Source organism: Mustela erminea, chromosome 1, assembly GCF_009829155.1.
Source record: "Mustela erminea isolate mMusErm1 chromosome 1, mMusErm1.Pri, whole genome shotgun sequence".
Taxonomy (NCBI): domain Eukaryota; kingdom Metazoa; phylum Chordata; class Mammalia; order Carnivora; family Mustelidae; genus Mustela; species Mustela erminea.
The window spans coordinates 159,917,639-159,944,477 of NC_045614.1; the positions used below are offsets into that span (position 1 = coordinate 159,917,639).

The following is a 26,839-nucleotide window of genomic DNA, read 5'->3' on the forward strand; positions in this document are numbered from 1 at the left end:
AGCTTAAATAAAGACTTAGGCTTTATTATGAAAAAGAGTGCCATCTGTGGTTTGGTTAGAAAGAATAAAAATAAAATAGAACTTCAGAAGAAAAATAATGCTCATAAACTGAGGACAGGAAACAATTTATTTAAGAAAACCAAAAAAAAGAATAACTGATTTCGAACAATGGAGTGGTGAACTAAACTTTATTAGTTTGTATATGGTACTATCTATTATAAATATGTAGATTGGTTTTGCTTGAATTTGATTTTTGAACTGTGGCATGAAAATATTAATATCATGAATATTCTAGTGAATGTTATAATGATAATTCTTTTCCAGACAACTGAAAAATTCACTCATTTTGTGATTATAATTTGAAAGGGAGGACAGATCTGAATTAAATCTAGTTCAGCTGTTTTGAATTAGAAGGGCATATGGGAACTTTCTTCTCTTCAAAGGGAATAAATAGTGGGTTATAGGAAAAAGATGTGTCTCAACTCTTCGTAGGGGATCTTCAGGAAATCAGAATGACCAAGTCTTTTCCACATGTCCAGAACTAAGACTGAACTAGAATGAATGTCTATACATTGTATCTTGTTTTTTTTTAACCCTGAATTTCTGGTTGCTTTAAACTATTAGGGTGTGCCTAATCAGCCCTGAGGATGTTAGAAAAAGGGTTAGAAGTGTGGTTCTAGTTCAGGTTTATGATAAAAGGGAGGAGAGAAGGTTCAACAAGAGATTGCCAATATCTACAAGTCTTAACATAAGTGGAGAGAAGTAAGGGTAAAGTTCAGTGAAGAGGGAGGTAAAGGAGCACTCCTTAATTCATAGCTAGAAAGGGCTCTGGAAAATTAATAGGTTTGAAAAATTGTGCTTATTCGCAAATATCTGTGAAAGTCATGGTTTTGATTTCCAAATATGAGCCAGAATCATTAGTACATTTAAATAACAATAGTGAATAGTGTTGCGTTCCTCATAGCAGTAAATCACTGTTGTATCTTTTTTTTTTTTAAAGATCTTATTTATTTATTTGACAGAGAGAGATCACAAGTAGGCAGAGAGGCAGGCAGAGAGAGAGAGGAGGAGGAAGCAGGCTCCCCGCTGAACAGAGAGCCCAACTCAGGACTCCATCCCAGGACCCTGAGATCATGACCTGAGCCAAAGGCAGAGGCTTAACCCACTGATCCACCCAGGCGCCCATCACTATTGTATCTTTCACAATGTAGTCTCCCCAAAATACCTGTATTCTTTCTTAAATTATAATCAGCATGCCCACAGGGCCTCCATAAACAGCAGTAGTATATACCTTAGAAAATTTTAGGGGTAGGATATCATTACTAAGTAAGAATCCAGAGCTTGGCATCTGAACTGTAGATTTTCAATATTTACTTGGTGCAAATCATTGTCAGAGTTCTGGGAGTCTCTCACCTAACTTCATGTAGACCCTTTTATTGGCCCCTACCCAGGTAAAAAATGAGTTTTTCATATTCTTCCAATGAACAGTGGGCTCCTGGACCAGAATGTTTCAAACTGGGCATATCATGAACTTGAAAATGTATTCTAAGCTTTTGTTTTATCTTTTTCTATTTGAAAGGCTGCGTTTCACCCTCACTGTATTCTCTTTAAGGTAAAAGAAAATCGCATGAGACGTGAGAAGGAACTAGAGCGCCAGAGAATGGAGAAGACCCTGAAAAAATCGGTCTTCTTAGAGGCTCAGTATTTGGTGCAGGAAGAGAAGAAAAAGAAGGCTCTGGAGGCCAAGAAAGAGGAGGAGGAGATTCAAAGGGAGATGGTAAAGCTGCGGAGGGAGATAATTGAGAGGAGACGCACTGTGGAAGAAGCATGGAAAATGTAAGCCAACCGTGGTGAGCAGTCTGGAGGGTTTTTTTGTCTAAGCAGTCATTTTGGAAGTTAAAAATATGGACATTGTGGTAACAAAATACAAAGGAGAAATCACCCACGATTCCACAATCTTAACAAATTGTTTACATTTTTCTAATTCTTCTGGGTCTTGATCCCTTTACATATTTAATTGCAACCATAAAGTTCATTTATTTTGCTTGTTTTAATTAACACATGGCCCAGAGTCCTGAGGTCTCAGTTCCATTGAGTTCCTAGACTGTAATTTATGTAATGACCTTCCCCCCATCTGATAAGCATTTCAGCTATTTCAGGTTTTTCACCATATAATAATGCAGTGAGTTTCCTTAAGCACAGAGTTTTTTACACCCTTAGGCATGTAATTACCGAGTTAAATGGTATAGGCCTTTGAAGACTCTTGAAACATTGCCAGATTGCTTTCCCAATGGGTTGTCCTTATTTACACTATTGCTGGCAGTGGGCCGGTTTACCACACACTTCTTAGTACCGGGAGTACTATCACTATTTTTGCACTTTTAATAGGTATTATATTGGTTAGTTTGCATTTCTTTGGTTACCTGAACAGTGTTAAAGTTGTCTGCTAATTGTGCAGACACCTTTGTGAAGGGTGTGAGTGTCTTATCTTCTGATAATCATACAGACTCATCATTGCCTCCCAACCACTGATAAAGAACAAGAATATCTGACATAAGAGGAAAATCAAAATAGTCCTCACAGGATGTAGTACTGTTATGTATCCGCATGCAGAAAATGAGCTTCTAAATGAAATAACTAGTGTATTTATTCTGAGAAACAGCACTGATGCATGAACTGCAAAATGCCTTGGAGCAACGTGCCTGAAGGGACTGAATACTCAAACTCAGAGGCCAGAAAGACCTATTAGATAATTCCTCCCACCCCCATCAGCCTACTCAGCTTTTCCCCCTGTGGTCCTGATTGCTCTGATTCTACCCAATTTAAAACAGCTCGGCAGTGGACAGAGTGCTCCGCTCTTTCAAGTGCCGGGCTCAGGCCTCCTCCAGACGCCATTCCTTTCAGAAAGCAATCACCGGTGTTTTAGTGAACTCTTGCTAAGGTCGACCTTACTTTTCAGATTGCTTTTAAACCCTGAAAAATCTAGGCTGACCTAAAATATATCGTGAAAACAAGTAACATTTGATGGTAGCGGGACGCTCTGTTCATAGCGGGCACTCGACAGATGCTCGCTGACCACTCATTTCTTTTAAAAGTTAAAATCTTATCCATGGTTACAGTGATTCAGATAACATGCGATAGTGCTAGCAGAGGAGCTGATTTAAACGTTCCAGAAGGCAATTTGGCAATAAACAACAGGAGCCATAAAGTTGGTGTTACTGGTTGACCTGGAAATTCCTCTTAGGAAAAGACCCCCAAGAAAATGATCAGAAATCCAGACAAAGATTTGTGCACAAAGATAATATAATATTATTCATAATGGACATTAATAAATACTGGAGAAATTAATGAAAATGGTTATACAGTGAGACAGTACTGACATATTGTCTGGTTTTGTTTTTTTTTTTTCTGGACATATTTATGGCTTTTATATCTTCAGTTTTTCACAGTGGGCACCTGTCCCTTTCATAACAGATACAAATTTTAATGTTATTTTAGAAAATCAGATCCATGGTATTAGAACTGTATTTCTTTAAATGGCCACTGGGATCTGCCTATAGCTGTCTAATATAACATTGTTATGGCATTTGGATAGAGTCAATAAAATTTTATTGTCAATAGAGCTTTTTAATTTATCTGTAAGCTACCCTAAATCTGCTTCATTGCATAGTTTCAAAATATCTCCTCTAAGAGATTTATTAATTATTAATTTATTAATTAAGGGGAAAATGGCAACTTTATACTGGAGAGGTCCCCTTAACCAAGTGATGGTTAACATCACCAATAATAAGATATAACATTGTGTGCTCCATGTCGATGAGAATATAGAGTATTCTGGCATCCCTCCCAACTTGAGTTTCTGTAAGTTGAAGGTGGAATTCAGAAAGACAGATTTGTGTGAGTTTTCACAGCTGCTTTGTGGCCAGAGCCCATGAATCCCAATTTCTGACTAGCTGCTGTTTTTACTGTATTGTTGGTAGTATATAGGCCTTCCACACATACATGTACATATACTTTAGTACACTCCAAAAAAAAGGGCAGTGACTTACCGTGAGCTTGCTTGAATTGGCGTGTAGAAGAGGGATGACCTGGCTGAGAAAGGATATGTGGGTAAGACAGAGGATGACCAGAGAGATGAGCAACAAAGTTACAGAGCAATTCCTGTCACTTGCCTGAAGGCTTTTTCCTTATTGTTATTAATTTCTGTTTTTTCTCTTTTCAGCTATGTTAGAATGAATACAAATTCCACTCTCTCCTTACACAAGAATACCTGATTCTTTTATTATTTTTCTCCTTAGAAACTTTGTAAAAAGGCTTGAGGTAAAAATCTCATCCCTTTTTTTTACCTGAGAGTCCTTTTTTTTTGTCCCTCCCTTGAAAAAAAAGAGAGAACTTATGTCTACATGTTGTTAACTCTCAAATTTTGATCAAAGTATCCCTCAATGATAAACTCAGTAAAAATACTTCACTAAAATATTTATAGGGTTTTCTACTTTTCAGAGTATAACAGATTCTTATTTCATTTAATCTGCATTTTATAAAGGAATAAACTAGGGCTAAAAAAAAAAAAAAAACCTCCCTACAATGTAGTTTTAGAACCAGATCTAAAAATCTGTCTTCTGGGGACACCTGGGTGGCTCAGTCGGTTGAGTGGCTGCCTTTGGCTTGGGTCATGATCCCAGCGTCCTGGGATCGAGTCCCATATCAGGCTCCTTGCTCGGCGGGGAGCCTGCTTCTCCCTCTGCCTCTGCCTGCCACTCTGTCTGCCTGTGCCTGCTCTCTCGCTCTCTCTCTCTCTCTCTGACAAATAAATAAAAAAAATAAAATAAAAATCTGTCTTCTGATGGAAAATTCAGTGTTCATTCCACCATAGTAGGTAGTAATTACCCATCATTAAGTCTGTTGTTCATACATGTGTTTTTTAAATTGTTAACAGAGAGAGGAAAAAGCAGGAAGAAAATTCTCCAAAAAATGCCAAAAAAGGCATGTTTCAAAATGATTATATTCTTCTGGATGAAGAAAAAATGTCAAAAGAAAGAAAGAAGAAACTGAGGGAGTTATTAATCCAGACTTTCAAGGAAAATCATCAGGTGGGAATTATAACCTCTCTTTTTTCAGCGTTCTGTGACATAAATGACAGAGGGCTCCATCAGAGATGGGCCAGTGTCTCACTAAAGCCCAGCGGAGCCTCATCGCAAATACCAAATTGCCCACACTGTTGGTTCTGTGCTGCCCAGCTGGCCAAAGGCATGGGACAGTGCTCCATTCCCCTGTCTGGGGGCTATTCTTATAGATACTCTGTGTAATCTTGGGAAATCAGGTGTGATTTAGGGTGGCTTCCTAAATTACTCTTCAGTAGCATGTAACTACTAATGTAGATCTCTGGTAGGTTTTGAAAGCTTGGCTTCCACAGTCTTCTGGATTATTCAGAATTATTCAGAAAAGTCACTTGCCTTCTGCAAGGATACACTTCTCCTTTTTATGGTCTGCATTTTTATTACTCTCTTCTCCTTTTACTTTCACTTTTTGTAAAAAAAAAAAAAAGGTTACTTTTTATTGACAGATGGGCTTCCTTTCCAGGCCATCTAAGCAGAAGTTTCTCTCAGTGAAGTGGGATTGACAGCAGTATGCATTTAGGACTTATAACATTTCAGGTGAAAGGGATTAGTTGGAATGTTTGTAAAATGAGAAGGTTGGATGAGAAAAGATAAATAGGGATATTTTATATTTCTTACAACACCCACCCAGAGCCTTAGGCTTTCCTGAAATTCAGTGAAAGTTAGTGAAGTGAATGCAGGAGTGCACAGATTTAACAAGAAAAAAGACAATGTCAAGATGATATTGAGGGAGCTTGATAAATATAGGACAGACTTACAGAAGTCCTGGAAATCAATAACAGGAATTTGAATATAATATTGATAACTGGGATATGAGCAAAAGCATAATCTAAATGATTGAAAAAGAGAGAGACATGAGGTGCCTAGGAGGCTCAGTCAGTTAAGCATCTGCCTTTGTCTCAGGTCATGATCTCAGGGTGCTGGAATGGAGTCCCGCATCAGGCTCCCTGCTCAGCGGGGAGCCTGCTTCTCCCTCTCCCTTGTACTCACTCTCTCTCTCTCAAATCTTAAAAAAGAGAGAGAGGGACGCCTGGGTGGCTCAGTTGGTTAAGCAGCTGCCTTCGGCTCAGGTCATGATCCCAGCGTCCTGGGATCAAGTCTCGCATCGGGCTCCTTGCTCCGCGGGGAGCCTGCTTCTCCCTCTGACTCTGCCTTCCACTCTGTCTGCCTGTGCTCTCTCTCACTCGCTCTCTCTCTGACAAATAAATAAATAAAATCTTTAAAAAAAAGAGAGAGAGAGAGAGAGACTATGTTTGATGGAGGCATTTTGGACTGATGAGCAAGACATAATTATTGAGATATAGAACAAGAGCTTTGGTCAGAATTTTGGCTTTAGGATTAGCGAGGAAAGAGTAGCAGGAGGAAATGTTAAGAGTTGGGATTAACATTTTGAGAAAGATTGGCAAGGACTCAGATGTTGTATCCTTCACGAGACAGAATTGATGTGTTCTACAATAACAGTTTAGATTTCTGAAGGAAAATAGGAAAGGAGATCGTACTCAGGGGGCCATCTAGAGAAGAAGTGAGGAAACGTGCCATGATACGTTATCCAACCAATGAGAGATGAATAAGACATGTGTTTTCTAGAAACTTAATTTTTAAATTTCAGTGAAGTTCACTGTACAGGAAGAAATAATACATGTTTTAGATATAAGTGGCTAGCTATGAATTTTAGACACTTGTAAAGAGTTTTACAAAATTAATGGTCTACCTAAAACAGATTACTCAGTTTTAAAAAGACCAACCAGTATAACTTAAAAATGTGATTATGAGTAAATTATCTCCAGTCCTCACAGATTCTGCTTGATCTAAACCTACACTATATTGTTGTTAAGTTCTTATTTTGAAATAATTTTAGACATACAGAAAAATTGCAAAAACAAGACACAGAATACCTGAATTCCCTTCATGCAGCTTTCCCCAATGCTAACACCTTATACAAGTGTAGCATAATTATCAAAACTAGAAAATTAACCTTGGTACAATAACATTAAACATCATTAGCTAAACTTAATAGAATGTCACCAGTTTTTCCACTCTATCCTTTTTCTATTCCAGGACTCAGCCCGTGATTCTGCATTAGAGAATGCCTAGGAGTATATAGCTAGAACTCAGTCCATAATTATGTTTCATATAGCTGTCATGTCTCCTTTGCCTCTTCCAGCTTTATGACAGCTCCTCAGTCTTTCCTTGTCTTTTGCAACCTTGACATTTTTTAAAGGTACTGATCAGGTATTTTGTAGAATGTCTCTCAATATGGGTTTTCTGATATTTTCTCCTGCTTAGATTGAGATTTTGCATTTTGGGCAAGATTCCTACAAGAAGTGATGCTGTGGCTTCTCAGGATCATATTGGGGGTACACAATGTTTGTATGCTGGGTTTCTGTACTGTAAAGTATCTTTAATTTTTATTTTTTATTTTTTTATTTTTTTAATTTTTTGAGAGAGATTGAGCATGAGCAAGCGTGAGTGGGGCAAGGGAGAGAGGGAGACAGAGAATCTCAAGCAGGCTTCATGCCCAGTGCAGAGCCTGATCTCACAACCCTGAAATCATGACCTGCGCTGAAACTAATAGAGGCTTAACCAACTGAGCCACCCAGGTGCTCCTGTACTGTAAAGTTACCATATCTCCTTTGGAATGTCTTAGAGGAGATATTGTAAAACTATGCAAATACCCTGTTTCTCCTTAAATTTTGACTTGTTAATTTTAGCATCCATTGGTAGATCTTGCCTGTAACATTAATGTATTTGTCTAATGATGATACTGTATTTCCCTCATTTCTTCTCCATTTATTAATTAAAATGTTTCTAGAAAGAAAACCTGTCCTTTCTCCCCACTTATTTTTTCCTTCATTCAGTTGTATCTTTTATCAATATGGGCTCATGGATATTTATTTTATTCTGTGGGTAATCTATTACTATCATTGTTTACTCTATTACTCAGATTGTTCTACCTTTGGCCATTGGGAAATCTTTTAGGTTGACTTCTTTTTCTTTCAAAATTCTTCTGTCCTTTTTTGAGCACTTTCTTTTTGGCACTGTAGGACATTCCAGGCCCATCTTGTAGTTTCCCTGTTCTAGCTGTGGAATCAACCACTTGTACATGAAACTCTAGTTTCTTTATTGGAGAATAGTATTTAGAAACCCAAATATGAACAGTGCTATGACTTACATATTCATGTATGAGTTACTTTTACTGGGGTGTCACTACTCAGCAAACAGAGCTGGGAAATGTGTGTATACTAACCCAGATATATAGACATTATATGTATTTCTCTGTTTGTCTATCTATATACATATTAAAATCTGTGAGTCATACTGGTGTCTTGAATTCCAGTATAGTAACACAGGGGTCATCGTATCCTTCCCTCTTCCTTATTTATAACTTCTTTCTATAACTATCTGTATGTTTATTAAAATAATCATGAGTTCATAATGATGCCTTCAGCCCTAATCCAGCACCACACGTTTCAGTGTACCTGTTCCCCCTTGCTTATTTATAATTCCTTTCTCTGGCAGTGAGAAACCTGGTGCCCATTATCCAAAATAAATTTACTTATTTAATCCTGATGCACTATAAAAGTAGTTTCAGAATTGCTGACCTGTACTGCTATGTAAACAAATTCACTAACTAGAGTACAATATTTGTACATGATTTTCATTTTCATGTTCATGTCATATTCAGCCAGAATATTATTACTTAAGTTAGTTCTGGTCTTCCCCCTTCTGCTTCAGTGTGATTATGTTATTCATTTGCTATATGGCTAGTGAACCTGTAATTTTTATTTCCCCCGTGTATGTGAGTGTAACTGAGACACAGGGAAAATCCACCTGCCAGACTCCTCAGGCTTTTACGTAGACTTGGCTGGAGACAGGAGAGTCCTCTGGTAAATGCCACGGAGTAGCAGGCCCCTTGGGCTCATTACCTTGGCCTCAGTCCACATCTCCTCACCTGGTTCTAAAGGAGCCTAAAGCTGCCCTTGGGTAATGAAACGTGGACACTCAGCAGCCTCAATACGACCACAGGATGAAAAGGGGGAGAATGCCTAGCCGGCTTGCAGTGAGTGGCTAGATAACAGGAAACTCTTGTCAGCACCCTCAGAATGGTTCACTGGCACAAACCCAACAGCAAGCTATATAGAGTATTTGTAGGAAGACTTTAAAGAATCTGTTTCTAGGAGGAGTTCCAGTTCAAGCTCCTTTAATTCTTGTAATTCCCTGTGCTTTAACTGTGGGTTGTATTTGTTCCCACAAACAAACTCTTAGCATCATGTGTGGGCCCAGTCATTCAATAGGAGACTTGTGAGAGAAACAGAGCTGGCCCTCTCATCCAACCGGAAGTTCAGGTGCAGCGGTGTCCATGTGTCTTCCCCACATATTTCATTGCCTGGTCTCTTTGTTTTATCAAAAACATCTCTTTTTGTATAGACACTTTCTACTTCGATTTTCCATCCTATTTTCTCTTTGATCTTGCAGTGAAATCTCTCGGGGAGATGCAGCAATCCTCATGTCATTGCTAATTAGCAGAAACAACAAGGGATTAACTATGAAACTCTTATACTATTTGGGATATGGCCCTCTTAATTCTCACCCTGTTCCAAAATACATTTTATGTTTTCTTAGGAAGATGAGAAAGTCTGTGATCTCTTGCTGCTTGTGAAAGTTGAAGATGGATTGATACTAACTTAAATCTTAATTCTGTGGGGGAAGGTTTTTGGTTGCTTATGGTTGGGTTTCTCTGTTAGTAAGTTTAATAGTGACCCAAAGGAATCATTGCTTAAGGCATAGCACCTTCTAAACCACCACGCCCCCCCGCCCCAACTAAACCAGGGGAACATGAAGATACATGGAAAAGAAGCCTGGATTTTTCTGACAAGATGATGAAAATTGTAGTTAAGCACCTCGATTTATATAGCACGATTCATCCCCAAAGATCTTCGCTCTCTCGGGGCTGCCTACATGCCACTGAAGTAAAGCCATTTCTGAGTGGAAACATAGCAACCATCCTCTCTCTGTCTAAGGAAGGAAATGAGGGAAAAGCCTCTTTGCAAATAAAACTGCAGAGAAAGAAATGTCGGGCACACGTGAAGGACATTGGGATTCTTATAACTCTCCCCTCTAAGCTTACTGCCAAAGAGCGAGTGTAGTATGCATTTTAGGAGAGTTTTGAAACAGTAAATATTACTTCATACAGCTAACTCTGGGAAATTTCCAAGTAAAATTTTATCAGCATTAGTAAGGAGGTGGTTTATTCTGCTGTTCTATTCTGTCTTACCCTCACCCTGTGAGTCACTCATGTTTCGCATTCTCCCAGAAGGGACAGTGAGGGCCACTTTACCGAAACATCGTGTTGGTATGTTTCTTTTCAAAATGCCATGGAGCCGTGTTTGAGCCAGAGGTTCCAATTCATGTATAAGTAATTTTTTTGTCTTTTGAGAAAACTACTGATGAAATTCTGCTTTTTAAAAAATGAGAAAAGAGCCTTTGGCATAAATGGAACCCATTCCATAAAATTTTACAGTATAAAATATCTTTTCTCCTAAATACTAGACATTTCAGGTGAAAACCACATGGGTAGAAACAAATAACATCATATTGTTTTACTGTCAGACTACCCTGGAGGTGAACCTAACAATTGTCTCATATATTCTGAGGTGAGCTGTACTCTTGGCTTAGGTCGAGTGTGTGTGGCTGGGAGTGGGGGAGAATGGGCAGGGACTGGGTGTTGGTAGAGGGGGAAGGAAGTCTAGAAGAAAAAAGGAAGAAAGGAGAGAGGTCTTGGGAAGCAGCAGATCTGCCCTCCCTGAAAACCGGTCTAAGCTACATTGAGGAAGGAGGACTGTGCTAATGACTAGTCAGGTTATAGGTTGTATCGTGATCATTCTTTGAAAGATCCCAGAGAGTTTTGCTCGTTAATAATTTACTGCACGGGGGGTGCCTGGGTGGCTCAGTTGGTTAAGCGACTGCCTTTGGCTCAGGTCATGATCCCGGAATCCCGGGATCGAGTCCCGCATCAGGCTCCCAGCTCCATGGGGAGTCTCCTTGTCCCTCTGACCTTCTCCCCTCTCATGCTCTCTCTCTCTCTCACTCTCACTCTCAAATAAATAAGTAAAAATCTTAAAAAAAAAAATTACTGCACAGTACGATTAAGCAATTGCTTTCTGAAATTGTATTATTTCTGAAGTGAAAAAGAACTAGATTAATAAAAGCAATATTATTGATTGAAGTTCTTAGCAGAAATTAAGAAGAATTTACAAAATGTCCTTCTGTTGCTAGTACATACGCACACATTTAATGAGTGAAGTGACAGAATGTCTGATGTATGGGCTTTATTCGTAAATATTCCAGAAAAAAAAGTGGATGAAGGAGAGAGAAAATAAGATCAGCAAAATGTTGTTAATCTTTAAAGCTGAATGAGGAGTTTATTCTTCTGTTCTACTTTTGGGTATGTTTGTTCAATTTCTATAATAAGGGTGTTTTTTGTTTTTGTTTTTGTTTTAAGTTTAAAAAAGGAAGGAGAAAAAAAATTTAAATACCGAAGTTAAAAGAGCTTTACATCTTCTGGGATATGACAAAAGTAGCTTTCTTTCTGTAACCAGTGTTAGCTTTTCTCACAGATTTGGTTGTCAAAGTTTAGGCCTCTGGGCTTTTCCGTGGAACCAGACATTGTCTAGGTCTTAGCACTGTGTGAAGAGAACTGAATGTATTTTTCCCTAATGTAATTAGTTACAGGAGTGTTTATGCTTTGGGGTAGGGGCACTACAGTTTCCTCTCTTTTCTTTGGGGCATAATTACGAAAATCAGGAGTAGGGTTGGTCACAGGATACACCTTCTGAAGGGCATTCATTTTGCCCCAGTGGGATCCTCCTCTCTCCAACCCCCAGGGACTGCAGAGGTTCCGTGAGGCTTTTGCCTAGCTGTAGTGGTCCCCAAAAGGAAAAAAGTTACATCCTTACGTAGCTATAGACCCCCTATTCCTTTGGGCCAGGGAGCAGCAAGGAGTCACCAGGTAGGGTCCTAGGGGGCGCGTAGCTTTCTTCCTGACGTGGAGGCAAGTGTTGGCCAACTCCCCTCGACCACTGGTTGCACCATAGTTAGTTCTGTTCAGCAGAAATAAATTGTAAACTTGTTGACATTTTTGTCCTCTTTACAATGCATTGTTTATTTTTTCATGACTGAGAATTTTGATGCAATTATCACTGAGCTTTCTGACAAAAGGGAAATAGCTGAGGAATTTTGATGAGTTACCCACTTCATTAATCAGAACAAGCATCTCTAGTGACAGGGTTAGAATTACAATGAAGATTAGATAGCAAATTGCTGTTCCACCTAACGTCAATCACTCTCCGTGACAGCAGTGTGATTACACTTCAGGGAAGAGCTTTTCTTGCCAACAAAAGGAGGGCAACTCCAGTGCAGGTAATAAATTTAGCAGGGCGAGCTGTCATTTCTTTTCTTGAGTGGAATCCTTAACGATCAAATGGTGTCTTGTGGAAGATTTTGAGAGGAGAAGAGCATTTCCCTTAAAAACTTTCAAAATTTCACTTTATAGTATTTTATTTTATAAATTATTAGAGATAATGTATTTAGGAACAGTTCTTCCCACCATGATTTTCAGAATTTTACTTACCTGTAGAAAACCTTAATTTTCACCACTACTATGTTAAAGTTAAAATCCATGACTCTATTTGAAAATCTATCAGAAATACAACATGGGGCAGAAATAAAGGAACTGGGTAAGAAAGGGAGGGAGGTCAGCCTAGTCATCCAGCTAGTTAAAACATTAAATTCTGAAACAAAACTTATTAACTAGAATGTATTAAACAGAGTATATTCCTCTTCCAACCTGATTATGCTATTAAATAATAATTCTTTTTTCAGAGAGCAAAAGGATAGAGCACAGTTGTCGCTCCAGAGTGCAGTACTGAAGAGGAGAAGCAGGCCTGGGAACAGCAGGGACTCAGCTGGGGGGAGAGGTAATAGAAGGAATAAATAGCTCATGACTATGGAAGTATGCCACTTCTCATCCCTTCTAAATAAAAGCAGAGTGCTGGCATCTTCCAGAGAAGACAGGACTGAGAATATTCTCCTTTCCCAAATATTTTCCTCTAGCCACATTTATGAGACCTCCGTTTGCCTGAATAACGTTTGCTATGAGTCAAGAATAACTAAGTGGCTATTCTTGGCTCATACTTGTATTTTTTCATTTAAATTTTAATGGGATTGCCCTTTTGAATAGACAGGAAAAAAAACCAATCAATTGATTTCAAGAAAGCAGTTGCTGTGAGTCTGTCACTTTGCTGTTACCACCTTCTATGTAGTAAAACTGAATTACAGACCTTTAAAACTGATCATTTCCCTTTCAAAATCCAAACATAACTGTTTTAAAGAAATATGTTGACTGTAGCATTTATGAACTCAAATTTTCCCCTCTTAAATTCAGTTTTACTCTAGAGGTGCTCTTCTACCATAGTTAGATATGTACTGACTTCTTTCTCTTTCAGTATAAAAGAAACAAAGATTTTGCCCTTCGTTTTTAGGAGACTTTTTGCCTAATAGTTTGGGTCATCAGGATGCCAGAATGTTTTGGTTTTAGCCTTAGGTGTACCACTAACTTTTCACTCTGTGAATTTAGTCATTAACCCTTCTCTACATGAAGTTCAGCTTGGTAAGGAAATCGTAGTAATAATACCTGCAGTCTCTCTGTTTTCTAATGATGGTCTATGAATTAATAAAATGCATATAAGGGGCACCTGGGTGGCTCAGTGGGTTAAGCCTCTGCCTTCGGCTCAGGTCATGATCTCAGGGTCCTGGGATGGAGCCCCGCATTGGGCTCTTCACTCAGCAGGGAGCGTGCTTCCTCCTCTCTCTCTGCCTGCCTCTCTGCCTACTTGTGATTTCTCTCTCAAATAAATAAATAAAATATTTTTAAAAATGCATATAATATTGTGCTTACAGTAATGCCTTGAACTTAATAGACAAGGAATGTAGAAATCCAAGAAGTACACCATTAATAGTGTTATTATTGTCTAGGTGGATTATGTTTATACTATTTCATCATTAGATATATTCTAGGAGTTAAAATTAGAGATAGCTGTACATCAAGAGGAGTCTCTTAAATGAATTTGGTAGACAGAGGATATTTTCTTTTAACAATAGCACACAAGTTAACAGTATATTTTTTTCATGCTGTATTTTGTGGGTTAGACTGGCAAATAGTAATGCAAAAACTCAACCTAGCAACTATGTGTATGTCTTTTCCTTTTTATGACTGCAGGCATAACCTGTGTTCAGCAAATCTCCCTTCCTTCCTCCATCTCTTCTTTTCTTCCCTTACTTCCAGGGGATCTAAGGTGAAGGTCTAGACATGATGGAAAGGGAGTGAGAGCTTTTTAAAGTTTGCCATGGTTTCTCCTGATAAGTAATAATAAAGATTTTGTAATTTGTCTAAATGGGAATAGACCTGAATTCTTGTGTAAGAAAACATTGCTAGCCAAATGGGCTGTTTCTAAGAATTCTAACATATGCTCCCTTAGGTTATTAGCCTTTTATTTGCCCTCTTTCCCTACAACCTCTCAAAAGAGAGATTATATCATAATTTTGTTCAGAGTTCTCCAATTTAAACCCAGTGGTGGCTGCTTACTAGATGTTGAAATAGTGAACGGTAAGTGTTGTTACACAGATAGAAGCAGTTAATACAGCTGACACCGGGAAAGCTAGCAAGTGCTTGAAGCTGGTCATCAGGTCCCCCTCTGCCTCCCACAAAGTCACTTACTGTGATGTTCTTTTCTGTTGTATTGCTATCGACACTTGGTACAACTCTCAGATTTTCCATTTTCATTTATGGGACTCAGTCCCCTCCTTCTGGAGGCTCACAGTCTAGTGGAAACCAGCAAACAGGTAGTTATAGTACAGTGTAATGAGTGTTTTGATGGAAGAAAGCAGAGGTTGCTCCAGGAACACAGTAGAAGAATGCTTATATTTGGGGAGAGTGGTTGGTAACAGGAGAACGTCCAGAGAGAAGTGAGTCCTGAAGTAGTCAGTCAAAGAAAGGGCAGAAAAGGGGGACTAAGAAATTAGTATGAACATAGGAAAGTGTTAAACAGTGTGGTTGATGTAAGGCCAAGAGCTGAAAGTTACGGGATGTAGTGGGGACATGAAGTTTACTGTGAAGGTTGGAGATGTAGGCACGGGCTAGATCTCAGAGATTTTCTTAGACTAGGACCATGAATAAAGTACTTCTCTGGGGACATCCTTAGGCTCAGTGGAACTTACTGTCAGATGCACATCGTGGAAGATTCCAGACATCCCAAGCAGCTGGTCTCTAGGCACTCACCAAAGCTCTGTCATGGTCAGTGGTGGCTCAGCTGAAGCTATCTTGTTTCCAGGGACCAGAGACCCCCATTCTGTCCTCCAGGGGGTCTTCCAGATTCCTTTGTGCAGGACATCAGCAGTGTTAATAATAGGAATGAATTAATCAGTTGGTATTTTAAACTCCAAGACAAGCTGGCAATCTTACTGGAAGCAGTTGTTTCAAGCTTTTCAAACAAGTCCCTGAACTCGAGTCTTAGATGTGACTGTTACTCAGGCTCCCCATAGGACTGATGCTTTACAGGGAGAACCAAGTATTGGAGTTTAAGTCATGAGCCTGAGAGTACCTCAGCTGCATGACTTGAATATTTGTTGTCGTTATTAACATAAAGCGATTGTACTTTGTTCCCTTCCATCAAGACAGCAGTTCCTAGATTTGCAAGAAAAAGTGTGAGGGGGGAATCTGAGGTGACAGCTCTTGGTATTAGATATTAGAGACACGAGTGCTCGTCAGTGGTGATTTTCCACAAATTTCTATTGCAGTGTCAAAAACGATATTTCTCTGCCTGGCACAAGCTGATTCTTGATCATAGGATTAAGCTTGGAAAAGCTGGGACCCTGTCCGACTGGAAGTTTCAACTGAAGGTCCTGAGGGCCTGGAGAGACTACACCAGATCCCAGAAGTTGGCGCGGGAGACTGAAGCCATGCAGAACGACCTTAGGGAAGAAAACAGGTACTGTTATTTGTATCATGAAAACCCTGGTGTGTTTAGGGCATTTTTCCTTATGAAGAATTCTGAAATAAGCTCTAAAAAGTAGATCATCCATTATAAAATGTGGTTATTGCGGGTTTTTTTTTTTTTCCTCTAGAAAAAAGCTAGAAAGTTTTAACTGAAAATTCTAAGTGAAAAACATTTAATTAAAATATGCTAATGTCTATGCTTTCCTTTTTGATGGAAGCAAGTATTATTCTTTTTCCCTGGTGCTCTGATGTCACTGCATTGCGCCTTGGGCCACCTTACAATTCAGAAGACAGAGTTTGGTTTAAACACCAGTAATTCTCATTGATAGAAATCCCTGTCTACACACAAAATGTTAATTAGGGACACAGGGAACACCCATCTGGGAGGACAGACCTGCCAAGGTAATTCCTCCCACTCCTCCATCTTTTGTTCCACACCCTGTTTAGAGGTTTTGATACCTTTATATTGGCTCCCTCTTACGCTTGTGAATGACAGAATTTGTCTTCAAATAAAACTTGCTTTGTCCCAGCATCTTAAAATTAAATACATTTTCTTCTTTTCATTTCCAAGTTCAACTTTGCACCCTTGAACCAAAATCATGGCTTTAAAAGGAACCATTTGTTTATTTGGGGGTAGGGACAGTTTATGTTCTTGTGTGTGATCACTTCTCTCACCAGCAACTCTGTTAGCCGTTCAGGGTGAAACTTGAATGAATGGTATGTGAAATCATTGTTATGTAGAGGGAAATAGCGCCCCCTAGATGTGACAGCATCTGGCCCCGGGGTGGATTCACAGGAGCCTGAGGCTAGTGCTGAGCAGCATCATAAACTGCATAGTGTGTCCCCTGTGCCACTGAGAATTTAGCAGAACAGAGTGTCACAGGGACTGGGGAGGCTCCTACAGAGTGCCAGGAAGGGCTTCATCAGGAAGGTAGGTCGTGAACTGGACTCCTTACCACAAGTAAGGAGTCCTTACCATGCCTAGGTGGGGAAAGGGAGATGAGGTAATGGCATGTAGTGTAGCCATCCAGGTGGGCTGGAGATCATCAAGTATGTGGTTCTCAAGTTCATCAACTTGCGAAAGTCCTTGAATGCCACAAGGAGTTTTGGGATTCTTTGTTAAATAAAGGTGAATTTTTGACAGATTTTAAGCAGAAGGATGACTTCGTTTCCCTTTCTTTACAGTATGCTGGGGGAATCTTCACTGGGGTGGGAGGAGGAAAAAGGCAGCATAGAAAACTCTTTCCCATAATTTGTTTCTAAGTTCTCAGTATCCAGTGATTGATAAAAGGAATTGGGATGATAGCCTACTGATAAATGAATGGCTAGCAGGGTTTGCTGGGTAAAAGAGGGAAACTGGAGGTGCTATAAAGGGGAAGCAACATGAGTGAGGGCATGAAGGGAGTAGAAACTGAGTAAGGAAGTTCAAAGTGTCCTGTGAAATTTACATGCCAGAAGAAACTTGTGGAAGAAAATCTGAAGAACTTGAGATTTCATTCCAATTAAACTGTTTAAATATAAAAATCACTAAATGGGTATTTCATAATAGCATGATGTGCCAGTTTTTTTAAAGATCTTAGAACTTTTTGTCTCGTATCTGTGAATTATTTTCAGGTGTCTATTTTTAAATGTTCAGAATGGGTACTACATTTTTTTAAGTGCCAGAGTTAGAAAACACAATAATTTTTTTACTACAAACTTTAGAGCAAAAAAATCTTAGAGTAGGAAGGCGCCTCAAGGATCATCTAATCCTGCCCATCATTTTATAGATGTTAAAAGAAAGGCCTAGAGAGAGTAAACGACTCTCTCAAGGTCTTGAAGGTAAGAGTAGCTAATCTGAGACTAGAGTCTGGCTTTTTGATTCTGAGTCAGATGCCTTTTCCTATACCACCCTGCTTCTGTGTTAAATGTTAAATTGCATCTAGGTGCTAAGTCAGCCACATTTTTCAGTTCTATGGCAATTTACTTTAGATGGTTGCAGATGAAAAATAAAGCAGTAATTAAAAGATAAGTCATGCTAGAAACATGAGAAGAAAGGAGCTGTTAAATACAAACCATCCTTTGTGCGGCTTTCCTACAAATCCCTGGCTCCTCTGCATGTTTTTCTTGGTTCTAGAAATTAAGTTGGGTGTTTTTGTTCAAAGAAGGTTGGGATATTCAATGTGGGGAAAAGCTCAGGAGTAGATCCTATGAGCAGAAACCAAGAAATGTCAGTGGGATTGAGCATGTCTAGAGAGTCTCTTCTATGTTCATCATAGTTTCTCCTTGAACCTCACTGGGCACCAAATATATATTTGTTGAATAGTAAGTGAGTCAGTGAGTGAATGAGCTCTGTGGCTTATCCACCCGGACATGGAAATCATGTGCTGTGCCCATGACTCAGATGTCAGCTATGTCCTCATCCTCAAGCTCCTGATCCCCATTTGTTTTTGACACCTAGAGTTTCCCCCCACTGGCCTGTCTCCTGTTCAGGGTCCAGCTTTCCTGGCTTGCTCCTTCCTTCCTTCCTTCCTTCCTCCCTCCCTCTTTCTTTCTTTCTTTCTCTTTCTCTCTCTCCTATTTTTATCTATCTCTTTTCTTTTAAAAGTAGCTATGAAAGTGGTATTACAACATGCCAGTACCATATCATAATACAATCTCAACATTCACAAATATTCCCAGATCCTGAGAATTCACTTGCTTAGACAATACAACAAAACCTGGTACAACACAAAGTTAGGTCCTTTGATCCTCTCTCCCTTCCTCTCTTACATTTATGGCCAGCCCTGGACAAAACTAGGCAGAAGTAGAGCTTGTTTTCAGCCTCCTCTACCCGCTCTTCCTGAGCCCCTATTTTCTCAGTTCTCACCTGGGAAGCGCCTCTGTCCTTCCCTTACTCACCTCCACATTGCCTGCAGTCCTTCCCTCTCTTGTACCAGAGTTCTGTGCCTTTCCTAGAATATGCTTTTATCTCTGCCCTTTGTCCCTCAAGTCCCTCATACCTTTTTTACTGTGATCCTCAGTTGATGTTATCCCTCTCAGGAAACTTCTTACACTTTCACAGGTGTCGTCTGGAAACAGTGCCCAAAATGTCAGTGGTGGGGATCTCAGGACTTGAGGGTCCTGTGGCCAACCGGTGGACAAACTGGCCCTTTGGCTTCCCTCAAACCATAGCATTCATTTGTTCACTCATTTTTTCGTTCCGTTTGATAGAATTTATTCTTTCAGCGAATCAGCTTTACTGGCGTTTACTGGGCACTAGGCTCTCTCCTAAGTACAGGAACGAGGACTTGGAAAAAAAGTGTTAAACGCTTACCTTCTAGGAGTTTTCAGTCTAAGTGAAGTGAAAAATGGTACCCAAATACTAAAAATAATTGCAACAGAAGGCACCACAAGAAAAATACTTAGGAGTGACATAGACTTGGCTATCGTACATTATAATCCCCCGAGGAGCTTTTTAAAAATAGGAATTCATGGGCCCCATCTTCTGAGCGAGAAGTGTGGCTAAGTAGGAGGGGGCGTTTTTTAATTTGGGGGAAAAACTGGTAAACCAGCACATAGCCAGCTTGTGGGAGAGCAGGCTGGGGTGAGCCCACATGCTAGCCTAGAGGTAGGGAGGCTGAGCTAAAAATAGACTGTCAGGTATCCCCATATCCCCACACCTCATTTTAGCATTCTTTTGGGCAATCACTTATGGAGCCCCTCTGCATGTCACGTTCAGTGCTCTTCCCTCCATATTCATCTGGGTATCCAGGCGAGAGGCCAGAAACTACATGGCATCCGAAGCTGGTAAAGCTCCTCATAGGTCTGTCAGACAGGCAGGGGCCCACACTCAGACTGCCTGGCTCGCTTTAAAACTCTTTCAGACAGAATCATTGTCAGCTTCCACTCTTTCCCTGGGGGCTACCTGGTGCATTATTGAATGCATTAGCTTATCCATCCCCGTTCCTGCTCATCCCAAATGCAGCTGTTCGCACCGCTGCTGTTTTCGTGTTCTGCAGCAGATTTCAGCACTCAATCCAATCACGAGTGTGTGGTTATTTATTTATCACTTCTCATTTCCTTTTAAAAAATTCAAGACACTTCTTAGATATCTAGTGGTCTTGTCCTAAGAGAGTGTTAACTTCCATGAGTTTGTTCTATATATTCAGGGGTGTGTGTGTGTGTGTGTGTGTGTGTGTGTGTGTGTGTGTTTTCAATTAGATCTTTTTAAAAAAAAAAAAGTCCTGTAGGACAGGCAATGTAGGTTTTGTTGTTTTTTAGGGTGACACCATTTTTAGGAGGAAACTGAGGCTTAGAAACTTCCAGGGGCTTATCTAGTGTCCCCTGTCTTGTTAGTATTCTTCTGACTTAACAGGTTCTAGAACATGCACTGATCAGTAAGCATCATTTGAGGTGTTGATCCTGAACAGCACAGTTCATATTTAAATTCCTATTTAAACTTTTATATTTTATATTCTTAGGTGTGAAATAATAGAAGATACATATTGGTCTCTGCCCCTGATTCCTGAACAGCTCTCCTAAAACCCATGTAATTTCCTAAGTGATAAGAGTACTAGGAACATCTCTTGTTCTAATATTGATCTTTGACCTCTGTTCCTGACACAGAACTCTTGAAACCCTTGTAATTTCCTGAGTGATAGGAGTGACTTTTGTTCTAAAGAGATAGCTCTGGTTTGGCTCCTGGATGGCCCTTGGTTGAGGGTTGGTCACTGGAAAGACCAAGCCATGATCAGAAACTTGGAATTTTGGGCCTTGTCCCCCATTCTCTTGAAAAAAGAAAAAGGCTTAAATGGAGTTAACATCAACCATAGCTACATGATGAAGCCTCCATAAAATCCCAAAAGTACGGCGTTCAAGGAACTTCCAGGCAGGTGAACACATCCACGTTGACACTCCACATACATGGGGACAGAAGCTTTTGTGCTCAGGATCCTCCCAGACCTCACTTTATGCATCTCTTTATCTGGCTTTTCATCTATATCCTTCATCATATCCTTCAATAAACTGGTCAACCTAAATGTTTCCCTGAGTTGTGTGAGCTACTCTAGTAAATTAATCAAACCCAAGGATGGGGTGGTTGGAACCTCTTGATCTATAACCAATTGATCAGAAGCACAGGTGATAGATAACCTGGGTTTGTGACTGACACCTGAAGCTGGGGGATGAGGGGAGGAGGGAGAGTCTTTTGGGACTGAACCTTTAACCTGTGGCATCTGACACTGTCTTTGGGGTAGATAGTATCAGAACTGAGTTGAGTTCTTGGATACCCTGCTGTGTGTCCAAGAGTTGCTTGTTGGCCTGGGGAAAAACTTCTACACATTTGGTGACTGTAGTGCCAGAAATGAGGTGTTCTCTGAGAAGGTAAAGGAGACAAACACAGGAGATAAACACGGTGGGGAAGAACCAGGTTTTTCCTTGAAGAGGAAAGAAAATGGAGTTTTTTCCATCATCTTTGGTCTTTAGGGACAGCCTTTCTGTGCATGCAGTTATGTAACTATGATGATCAATTTATATACTCTTGCTAGAAATTCCCAGATTTCAGCTTGGAAACATGTTTTCCTTAAGGGAACTCTGTCCTTCATTTTATGATTATCTGGGAACTATCTGAAACCATTTCTTTTGGTTAGCTTACCTAAGTACTGCATCAGATTGAGGTTTTAGGAAGTTTAAGTAATTTTTCACTTTCAGAAATATTTATATTTTTAGTGTCATCTTTTAAAAAGTATGGAAGTTAGCTTATTTGGAATATTATCCCTCTGCCGAAGTGAACTGCAGAGGAAAGGAATAAAACCAGCCTTGCGTCTGGATCCCTACCTTCTGCATTTCTGCTCTTCCATTTCAGTGCACAAATGTAGAGATCTTAAATATATTTTGAAACCCCCTACATAACCACTATAGCGTGGGCTCTAAGCACTTTGGTCAACATGCAGTTATTACCCATTTTCTTACTGTTTAGTCTTTTTGTGATAGTTGCAGAAGTATTTTTCTCTTTGTCTTTTTATACTGTCCAAATAATCTCTTCCATGACAGTTGCTTACCCTAGTGCTGCTTTTGGCTGTTTATGCTCTAAAAACATGAAATTAACACATCAGGTAAATTTCACACTCCCCCTTCCTGAGCAGATTGATGTAAATTGAATTTCACATTAATCAGAGCAGAATATATCTTCTATCCAGTGGAAATTTATGATCTTCACTTAAAAAAAGTGCTATAGGCTTTTTACTTGTTTCACTATTTAAACATTGATGTTTTGGAGCTTTTTTCTTACCTGGATTGCTGCCTGATTTGTTATCCTTATTTCCTCTAAAATTTGTATTTTAAAGTTATTCAGTCCCATGTTAGATAATTTATTTCCATGAAATTAAATTTGATGTATAAATATTACCACCTATATTGTACTTTTATTACAAAAACACCAGTCAAGTATTAATTGAGTACCTGTCATTAATACAGTAGAGGGAAGCAATTAAATACAATGAAATACACTGAAATGCAGTGTTGTTGTTAGTGTTTATCCTGAATTTCACTATTTCAGTTGGCCCTGCTCTCACTGATTGGTTGTTTCATCCAACTCCTCTGACATAGGTTAAATTCTGTGACTTTAGTCTTTTTCAAATCAAGGGTTTTAACCCATTCATGGATCCTGAAATCAGGCTCTAGGTGAGCTATATTTTTCAAAGAAAAGGAGTGGAACAGAAATGCCAGAATGCTTCTCTGGTAGAAAGGGTAGATATTGTTTATTGAAACATCTGTTCCAATTATATATACTTTTGTTTCATACACACATACATATATACTTAAACTTGTATATTGTGTCACAGTGTAACATTTTTCTTACCGTAGGTGCCAGTCAAAAAAGATTTAAATCACTTAGGCATTTAAGAACTCTAGAAATGTTCTCCTGACTCATTGACTTAAGAACTTTATGATTTTTTTAATATATATAACCCCAAAGAGTCCATGAGGAGAGCTAAGCATTATGGATGTTTAACAGAAATGGGTGTGCAAATAGTATTATAGAGAACTTATTTGAATCACCTTTACAAAATGAAATCAAGTAGGTTTCTAAACAATAGTAGATTTTAAACCTCCAAACTGACCCCTGATGCAATATAATAAGTTCCAAACTCTACACCTTACTTCTTCAGGTTTAATAATCATCCACTTGTAGATAGAACTCAGAGACCTCCATGCCTAAATTCTCAACTGGCCGCCACAAAAATGTCTCCTAATGGAGATCCTATTTGGGAAGGAAGGTAGCAAGAAGTTCCCAGCTCCACTCAGTGATGTCCCATAATAGCATAAAGTTTCCAGGAATCAAAAGGAGCTCTTCCTTATGAAGAGAATAAACCAGACCCGCTACTGGACTGTGAGTGAGTTCAACAAGAGCAAGAGCTTTGTCTTTGACGTGTGTTTCACACATTTCTGGTGTTGAGCAGGTATCCTTCCTTCATTCAGTTTAAGGGTGTGATAAATGAATCCTTCTCTTTATAGACCCTGTCTCTGATCACATCCTTCTTTCATAAGAGCCACACTTATTGACTTTATATAAGCCTTATATTTAATTTATTATTGACAGTTCACTTATTACATCTTCTTCCATTCCCTTTCTTCCAAACCTCTGTCTTCCTTAGATTTGCAAACATGGCTGAAGTCTCCCTCGTGCATTCATCGTTTTAAAAGTGGTTATTTATATGCATATTTCTTTTGCTCCTTCCCCTCCATAAGCACTCTATTTTATGGTAATTTAAAAAATGTAATATGCCTCTGTGATGTGATAGAACTCTTTCTTCTGAGGCAGTCTCTTAAGGTGCCAACATCCTCTACAAGCAGACCTTTTGTACCAGGGAGTTTGATAAAGTGATTCCATTTAGCTTAAATAAAAGGATACGATGCATCTAAGATGGAGCATTTCTGGGACTCTTTCAGACTTGTGTTTCATGTATATTATCAACCAATAAGCTGTAAATAGCTTCTTCTTATTAACGGGAAATACTTTGTCGCTTAGAAAACAACAGCTGGCCACTGAGTGTAACCGGAAACAGGTTCTCCGACACCACTTCACAGAATGGCAGCGTTGGCACCGTGCAGAGATCCTGAAGAGGGAGCTGGCTCTAGCAAAGGAGGAAACTAGGAAGAAAATGAATGAGCTGCTGGAGGCAGCCTCACTAGGGAAGCTCAGCACAAATGGGTCATCAGGCGTCATTCTACTTGAGGAGGCAGCAGCTGTGGTGGATCCGCCTGTAAGACATGGAGAGGTACATTGTTTTTTCTTGGTCTTCTGCTTATTAAACAGTGGCGTTTGAGCTCTGCCCTTGAGTAGCCTGGGTTATGTTAGCCACTGTCAGATTGCCTTCCCTGGACTGTCTAGAGGGTGTGAGCTGTGTACAGTGTACAGAGGTTACCTTTCAGTCAGTGTTTATTTTCTTGAACCAAATCTTCTTTTTATATATCACATACAAACTCTGGTATACTTGAGACTTAGTAGGGACATAATATAGAGAGGGAATTGAAAACAACTAAGTGAAAGACTCCTTCAGGAATAGTTGTATAAAGCATTTTATAACTCTGGAACTCCTCATACTTGATCATCAGACATTTCCTATCTAAATGAGCTTGTGATACACATACATACATACATACATACATATGGGAAATTTTTACATTTTTATTTTTCTAATAAGAAAAATCATATGTGTTAATTATGGTAATTTGATAGGAGAAAATGACACAGAAAAAGAAAAGTAGCCTATAATTCCCTCATCTGGAGTAACCACCAGTAACATGTTGGATAGCTGTATTGTCTTTTCTCTATTCAGGCATATGCAAATTTTTCTCCTTAATATTTTATTTAGCTTTTAAATGTTCTTCAGCTAAGTTATTGAGGATACCTACTTTTTCATAATACATAATACAGAAGAAATAAGGCCATTTTTTCCCTAATAACAATTTAACTGTCCTGTTTTTCTAAAAAAAAAAAAAAAAAAAAAAAAGTTGCAGTTTCACAATATATAACATGAGGATTTTCTCTGTCACTGAATCTACTGCTGCAACTTTAGTTCTCAGCTAACAGTAAACCACAGATCAGACCTGCTCAGTCAGCATTTCTGGTTGTGGGGTACCTGTATTATTTTTTTTAACTTTCACAGGTGAACCTGATGAATACCCTGTGATTAAGGACTGCTTTTCAATGCCATCATTTTGTAATGGCTCTCGGATATTCAGTCATGAACCAGAAGCTAGAATTTGTTTACCTTTTTCTGTATTGCTGGACATTTAAGTTGTTTCCAGTTTGTCACTATTGCAAACAGTGCTTTAGTGATCATCCTTGTAATGCAATCTTTGCACACATCCACTTTTACTTAAATGCTTTACTTAGGATATAAAAAATAGAATATTTTTATATTATTATATTTATCTTATTTTTATTATATTTTATAATAATAAATATTCTAAAAATAGAATGCACATTTTAAAAACTATTACCAAATTGTCTTTCTAGAAAGGCTGTACCAAAGAAATGCCTATTTTCCTGCCTTGTAACACATTTTCATTTTTGTTAATTTGATAGTAAAATATTTTCATCTTATTATTGCTTCAGTATTTGCATTTTTTTTATTACTCTTGAGGTTAAACATTTTCTGTAATGGCCGTTTATATATATATGTATGTGAAAATGGATATAGAAGGATAGATATTTAATAACTTGTCTATTCATGCCCTTATACATTTTTCTACTTTTTCATATTTATAGGAGCTCTTTGTATTTTTAAGACTACTGGTGTTTTTATTACTATATATTTTGCAATTTTTTTTTCATTTTTTCATTTGTCTTTTTGGGTAATTTTTGGTGTTTTTGTACTATACAGAGTCTCAGTTTTCACAAAGTGAATCCTATCAATTTTTTATTTCATAATTGCTCTTGACGTATTTGAAAAGTCCTTTGGAGAAAATCTACCCCCTCACCTTCATCCCAGACCCCTGCACCTAATGCTGAGTATTTAACTCAGACATATAAAATTAAGTTGGTTACCAGAGGGGCCTCAGTCTTGCTTTTTACCCTGATTACTCCCAGCAAGTAGGCTGGTATGTATGTATGTATGTATTAATTTATTTTTTATTTTATTTTATTTCTTTTCAGTGTTCCAGAATTCATTGTTTATGCACCACACCCAGGCTGGTTTTAATTTAAGCCTAGGGTTCCAGCAAAGGGGTATCATGAGGATCCTTATTGAGACTTAGGTCCTCTAGGCAATTTATCTGCCTTTATGTCAGTTAGATAATTTTGTTTCCATTAAGACCCCAGAGTCTCCATCTTAAGAAATAGCTATCTGAACCTTTTACTTTGCAGAGTTACACTGTTGTTATCTGTAAATTTTTGAAAAGTCAACAAAGTATTTTTATATGCATAAAACACAAAAATTACTATGTGTATATATAGGACTCAAATAAAAGCCTTTAAATCTCTGAACAGAATTTTATCAAGAAAGGATAGCATAAAAAATAGAGCAAGTGAAAATAAAAGGACATAATAGACTCTCTAGTTTATTAGATAAACTCTGATTTTTTCCAGAATGTAGAGTGTAACATGAACAAATAAAATATGGTATCTTTAGTTAGATCCCCACTAATTATACAGTCATAGGGACTCATGTACCACAAATGCATGCATTATATCTTGAAAATT

At 38.7% G+C, this 26,839-nt stretch overlaps 1 protein-coding gene across 2 annotated transcripts in view; it reads left to right on the forward strand.

Annotated features, from left to right (window-relative positions):
* Positions 1-26,839, forward strand: part of CCDC191 (coiled-coil domain containing 191) — an 89,862-nt gene that overhangs the window by 17,626 nt on the left and 45,397 nt on the right. For both annotated transcript variants that reach the window (XM_032348203.1, XM_032348212.1), the window contains exons 6-9: positions 1,613-1,836; positions 4,937-5,090; positions 15,972-16,162; positions 24,161-24,410. In XM_032348203.1, the coding sequence (XP_032204094.1) occupies positions 1,613-1,836; positions 4,937-5,090; positions 15,972-16,162; positions 24,161-24,410 (819 nt within the window). The remainder of the gene's footprint in view (positions 1-1,612; positions 1,837-4,936; positions 5,091-15,971; positions 16,163-24,160; positions 24,411-26,839) is intronic.